General features: G+C 41.6%; 1 protein-coding gene across 1 annotated transcript in view; it reads left to right on the top strand.

Annotated features, from left to right (window-relative positions):
• Nucleotides 1–6,430, top strand: part of Neb (nebulin) — a 185,246-nt gene that overhangs the window by 167,431 nt on the left and 11,385 nt on the right. The window contains exons 138-143 of the mRNA XM_026778640.1: nucleotides 299–403; nucleotides 961–1,065; nucleotides 1,710–1,802; nucleotides 3,052–3,144; nucleotides 4,628–4,720; nucleotides 5,187–5,279. Coding sequence (XP_026634441.1) covers nucleotides 299–403; nucleotides 961–1,065; nucleotides 1,710–1,802; nucleotides 3,052–3,144; nucleotides 4,628–4,720; nucleotides 5,187–5,279 — 582 coding nt within the window. The remainder of the gene's footprint in view (nucleotides 1–298; nucleotides 404–960; nucleotides 1,066–1,709; nucleotides 1,803–3,051; nucleotides 3,145–4,627; nucleotides 4,721–5,186; nucleotides 5,280–6,430) is intronic.

Genomic DNA, 6,430 nt, shown 5'->3' with positions numbered 1-6,430 from the left:
GGTCTGGTGCCCTCTTCTGGCCTGCAGGCATACACATAAACAGAACATTGTATACATAATAAATAAATATTTTTAAAAAAAGATCCTGTCTCTGAAACAAAATTAAAAAATTATGAAAACAAAATAAAACATCAACAGGATTCCTTACTATGGTAGTACTCTTCAGTGATGACCAGGATGTGCCTGCAAGGGCAGGGTGCAAAGAACCTTCCCTGACCAAGTGGAAGGGCTCTTGTAGGTTACCAGCCTATAGAACAAAGGGGCTCATGCTATTTTGGTGCTCCTTGCCTTTTCCCAGAAAAAGTACAAGGAGGATGCAGAGAAGTCCATGTCGTATTACGAGACTGTCCTGGACACTCCCGAAATGCAAAGAGTCCGTGAGAACCAGAAGAACTTCAGCCTTGTGAGTTTCTCTTCCGCTGAGGCCCAGCCCACTGGTGGGGGGACAGCAGGCTAAGGGGGTGGCTTTGAGGATACACACTTGGCATCCCCTGAGGGCAGAGGAGTATGCGAATCTTCTCTGTGCTCACTTTGTGTTTTAATCCCAAATGAGCATCCGAGTCTCAGCTGCTCAACAGGTGACTTCTTGTCACTGAATGCAAACTATTGCTGTCTTTACTTTTCCAACTAAACTTAATACTTTGAATTTTGTATATATTTTACGTCTTTAAAAATTAGTTCTGTGTCTGAGAGCACACGTAGCTTGGTGTTAGAACGGGTGCTGTGCGTGAGACTCCGGGTTTCAGTCCCCAGCAAGTCTCTAGCAACACCCCATCACTAAAATTAGTTTCTCTCCAAAATTCTTGGTAAAGAACTGATTTGGGGCTATCGCATTTTGATTATTGTGGCATGGGCTTTCATTAATGTAAAATTCTAGCTTCTCATGCACAGTATAGAACAGTTATAAAGTATGTCAGGCAATGTGGAGATCTTAACAGGATATTTACTCTTTCTTCATAGCTCCAATACCAGTGTGACCTTAAAAACAGTAAAGGGAAAGTTACGGTTGTTCAAGACACGCCAGAAATACTGCGTGTCAAAGAAAACCAAAAGAATTTCAGCTCGGTACATTTACGATTTACTCTCCATCTAATGCTAACCTAACAATGTCTTTCTCTTTAAGAAGATACATGGGCCCCGTGCTCACACAGGCAATTAACCTCTAACTTGCCCAGTTAATGCTAGCGGGTCCTTGGTAAAATGCCCTGAACTTTGTTCCCAGATCATCACTCCTGAGAACATTTGAAATAACTTAAAGCTAACAAAATAACGCCTCTCTTTATATTTTTTGATCTCAAATAGTAACTCAGACAGTAACCCGTGTTGTCTTGTTCCGAGGTGGTGGATTTCTCTGTGGTGTGATTTTCTTTTATTAGCCCTCTACAAAATAACTGACCGACTGACTTTGCATTTCTTTAATGAGTTCTGTGGTTTTTAATCAACATTTTCTGGATTTTTTTTCTCATCCTGTATTAATATGGTGTGGTATTCTAAAGAGAATTCTCAAGAGCTGCCAAGCAGCTGGCCTTGCCTCTATGGTTCTGGGTATTGATTCTGACAGGAGGAATTCAGAAGCGAAACTTCATCCCTTGCCTGGAAATACTGTGTAGTGCCTTTGTTTTCACGGAAGCCATGCGGGCTAGACTTTCTCCAGGCACTGCCCGGGTTTCCTTCTTCTGTGTAACAGTCTCCTGATTCCGAATGCCCAGGTTCTCTATAAAGAGGATGTCTCCCCGGGAACAGCCATCGGAAAGACCCCTGAGATGCTAAGAGTGAAGCAAACGCAGGACCACATTAGCTCGGTAAGGACACGTCAGAGTCATGTGTGCTGTTCTCGACCTGACTTTGATAAATCTGTGGCTTCTAAGTCGTAATCTAAACATGCCACCAGAAACAGCATCCAGCCTCAAAACAGATGTCTGGGCACTGCCGACATCACAGGGTACGTGCCGGTGGGGGTTCTAATGAAGATGGAAAGCAGAGGCTTATGGGAAAATAGGACCTATTGGCACCAAGGAGTGGACCTTTTTGGAGGCACATGTGTGGCTAGCTACATATGTACTAATCAAATGGATTCTCGGGTAGGAAGATGCTGGAGGCCAGGCAGCCTCTTCTTACTTTTGCATTCTCTGACCTCCGCTGCCTTTCAAGCAGTCTTGGTCCAAAAGTGTGAAATGGAAAAGCCCAGAATAATTATTCTTTCTCATATAATGAATGCCATGGCTTCCCATCGCATCCCACCTGGGGCATGAATCATCCCTTCACCGGTACCTTCCGAAGTGCATGCTGTCTGCATTGCCAGATTTTAGTACTGCAATGTTTGTCTTCAGGTAGCCCTTATTTTATTAGTGATGGGGCCCCAAAGAGCAGGAGGAGCGATGCTGGCCATGCACAAAAACCAAAGCTTATAAATAAACCAATGTGCTTCCTCTGTAAAAAAGAAAAAAAAAAAAGTCAAAGTGGCCAGGCGATGGTGGCACACTCCTTTAATGCCAGCACTCGGGAGGCAGAGGCAGGTGGATCTCTGTGAGTTCAAGGCCAGCCTAGTCTACAAGAGCTAGTTCCAGGACAGACTCTAAAACTAAAGAGAAACTCTGTCTCACTGTCTCGAAAAACAAAACAAGTCGAAGTGGTCAACATAATAAGATGCCATCTGCTCAGGTTGCTAAGAGGATACAGTAGAATGGATTTTATGTCTGTGAACTTGAGAAAGAGGGAAAGAAGCCCGTGTTTGTTCGCTATCATGCCTTAGAACTGCAAAAGAGAAAGCCACAGTGCATGGCAAACAGTTAAGAAAAAGGCGATCTGAGTGTGATGGCGCACGCTGAAGGAGGTGGATCTCTGAGTCTGTGGTCAGCCTGGTGACATGGTGAGGTCTTGCGTCAGGACAATACAGCTAAAACTAAAGAAGAGCTGGGGAGCAGAAAGTGTACTAAACATACATCATTTCCAATCTCCCCTGAAAAATTACAGGACTACTAACCAACCAGACAGAGGAGGTGAAAAGATCTCAGCATGCAAATATGCCTTCATGTCCCCATTTCCCCATAGGTCAAGTATAAAGAAGCAATTGGACAAGGAACTCCGATCCCTGACCTGCCCGAAGTGAAACGTGTCAAGGAGACACAGAAGCACATTAGCTCGGTACAGACTCTTACTCGGCTTGCCTGTTTGTGTGATGGGCCACCTCTCATTGGTACCCCAGTGCCATCCATCCCTTCCTTCTGCTGATGGCCTCCCATGCTGAGGGATGCTGTGACTCCCCCACAGTTCCCCGCAGATGGCAGAAGTAGCCAAGAGACCTCAGTCATGGTTGTAGTTCACCCTCTATGACCCCTTATATCGTCTCTGGGCTGTAAACGTCATTTTGAATTTTCTGTCCCCTAACCTGAAAAGGAAACCAGCCCAGGGTTTCTGGGGTGCTTTGGCTTCTAACTCCTTGTCTTTCTGTAGTTCTCTTCTCCTGGTCCACCCTGCCTCTGCCTCCATGTGATGGGATTCACGGCACACACCACCATGCTGAGCCTAGGCTGCAACTCACTAAGAGGAAAGGCGATAAGAGGTTTAGAAAGTGGAGATCCTTTACTCTTTTTGTTAATTTGCAGTCCTTTGATAGTCCCTGTAAAAAAAAACAAAAAAACAAAAAACAAAAAACAAAAAAAAAACATAGATTCAGTACGGGGCCTGAGGACATAGCTCAGTGATGGAGCAATTGCCTGTCATGAATGAGGCCTGAGTTCAATCCCAACACTACAAATAAAACAGAAAAACAAACACAGTGGGAAAAAAAAAAAAAGACCAACCAACAAGTATTAGCTTACTTGATCTCATGGTGACTACAACTCTCAGAGAAAGATGCTCTTCCTGAAATACAAATTAGACCTGCTCATATCACATGTCCAACTAGGGACCACCTAAGGTTCCAAAAAAGCTGGAATATATGTGTGCCTGAAATCCCAGCACTCAGGAAGCTGAAGCAGGGAGAATATTGGGAGTGTAACATGAGTCAGGGCCAAGTAGCAAAAGAGCCTTCACAAATATAGATATGCATGTGTGTGTTTGTGTCAAACAAACATTTGTGGTAAAAATATATTTGTGGTAACATGTATACATGGTAAAATGTTAGGAAATACATAAAATTCTCAATGACTCTGAAGGAGAAAGTATTAGACCATCATATGGTTAGAAAATTATAAAACAGACAATATGTGCTGTATAGATATGTAGACCTAGTATGCACAAGACATTGAGACTGGATACAATGAAATGGTTAGTTTAGGGCTTTTTTTTGTTGTTTTTGTTTTTTTTGGGGGGGGGCAACTGAATCCAGGGCTTTGCACATGCTAGTCAAAAATGTTTCTCATTGTTAATTAAATTTGCTGTCATAACTTAATGCATTTCAAGAATGCACTAAGAATTGACTATGGAAAATGAAAAACTTAGGATCCAGTTTTTCAAGATGGCAAAATTTCTACAAATACTTAAGAACTTTGTTTTCCTTTGGTCCCCAAGTTCGTATTACAAAGGTAGCTCGTTTTTATGAACACTCACCCAAACACCCTCAAGGAGCTGTAACCTAAAGCATTTGTGGTCACTCTGCTTTCTGGGTATTCTAATTATTCTGCAGGTTATGTACAAAGAAAACTTGGGAACAGGCATTCCAACCACTATCACCCCAGAGATTGAGAGAGTCAAGCGCAATCAAGAGAACTTTAGCTCGGTATTTATGGATATATGAACTAAGAAATTCTTTCCCTTTAAAAAAAAAAACTACCAGAATAACCTACCGGCCTCCTTTCCACAGTAACATCTTAACGGCTCTGTGTGTTTGTGTACTGCCCTCTGATGAAAGCCCCCTGGCCCCATCCAGAATGCCCACTCTTCTCAATGCTCTTTAACATTCTTGCAACTGACTGGTGTGAACTAGGTCTGGACTACATTCAGCAGAATTAACAAGCTTCCTTGGGGTACTCACACCCTAGAACCCAGTCCCTCTTCCTCCTGTACCTTTCTCTTCTAAGATGTAGTGGTGTAGAGTTCATCTTTACATTTGCAACACGCAAAAGCATTGATTGCCCTGACTAAATGCTGCTATCTAAAAATCTCCCTCCCCACCCCAGTCCCTCCTTCCTCTGTCTCTCTGGCTTGTTTTGAACGTCTTCTGGGCACTTTCTTGTATCTCGCAGGTTTTGTACAAAGAAAGCTTGGGGAAAGGAACCCCTACAGCTATCACTCCTGAGATGGAGAGAGTCAAACGCAATCAAGAGAACTTTAGCTCGGTATTTCTCAGGGGCAAAAATCCCAACCCTAATTATTTTTTTTTTTAAAAAAAGGGCACCTTAATGTCTTTAACATACAAATGTAAAATGACTAAATTCATATAATGAAAGAATGATGCCAATATTATTTAAGATTTCAACCCAAATCTAATGTGATTTTTAATACTGGTGTGAAATTTTAACTGTTCTTTTAATGTTTAAACTCAACTATATATTACTTTCCTTAAAAATCTATAATTCTCAGTTTTCTTCCTCCAGTTCTAACTAGTGTGGTACAGGTCAAAAATAAAATCTAACATCCAACATCCTTCCCCAAAGGACAGCACTAATCAGAATTGTGATTATTGTGGCTTGATTTTTTTTTTTTTGGTATACATAGCTTTTCCTAAATGGTCGTGATTCTTAAACATCTTCCTTCAAAAATAACAGTAACTCATTTATGTCAGAGAGTTTTGTTTGTATGCCATACAAGAATGCAGGTGAGCTTTCCTATGAGGGATGTATTCAGGACCACTGCTAAGTTGATAACTTTTATGAATATTTATTAATCTCAAGCCCTCAGTTTTTCTGATTCAGTGCTGTCTCTAACTCATAACTTCAACAAGCTAAGTAGTGTTTGGTAAAGCCTAATCCAGTACATTTGAGAATGTGCGTAAGCGAAGGGGCCCTGTGTGTGCTCTGATGTCAGAGAGACCAGCCATTATATGGTGTGCTACTAAATGCACAAAGCGGTCCACCGTTGCTCTGTTTCTCAGTTTTGCTTTGCTTCTTTGTAAGAACAAGTACTCTTGGAGATTTGTTTTAAGGTCAGATTTACCTCAAAGATGGATCCAGGCTGATGTGATTGTCGGTTCTGTGCACGCAGATATTATACAAAGAGAACCTGAGCAAGGGGACTCCCCTGCCTGTCACTCCTGAGATGGAGAGAGTCAAGCGCAATCAAGAAAACTTTAGCTCGGTATTTGCGAGAAAGTTCCTTTAACTCCATATTAAAAAGAATAATTCCAATAAAACAAAATTCTTACTATTTATCCCTTTATAATAATTTAACAAATTCTTTGAAAAAAAAAATCAAAACTTACCAACTGAATCCTTCTGTCCTGGACATTGTACTTACCATTTAATCTTGATGTTTTCTTTCTACTTTCTGA

Source organism: Microtus ochrogaster, chromosome 4 (genome assembly GCF_000317375.1).
Source record: "Microtus ochrogaster isolate Prairie Vole_2 chromosome 4, MicOch1.0, whole genome shotgun sequence".
Classification (NCBI taxonomy): domain Eukaryota; kingdom Metazoa; phylum Chordata; class Mammalia; order Rodentia; family Cricetidae; genus Microtus; species Microtus ochrogaster.
This window is presented reverse-complemented; position numbering and strand designations above follow the sequence as displayed.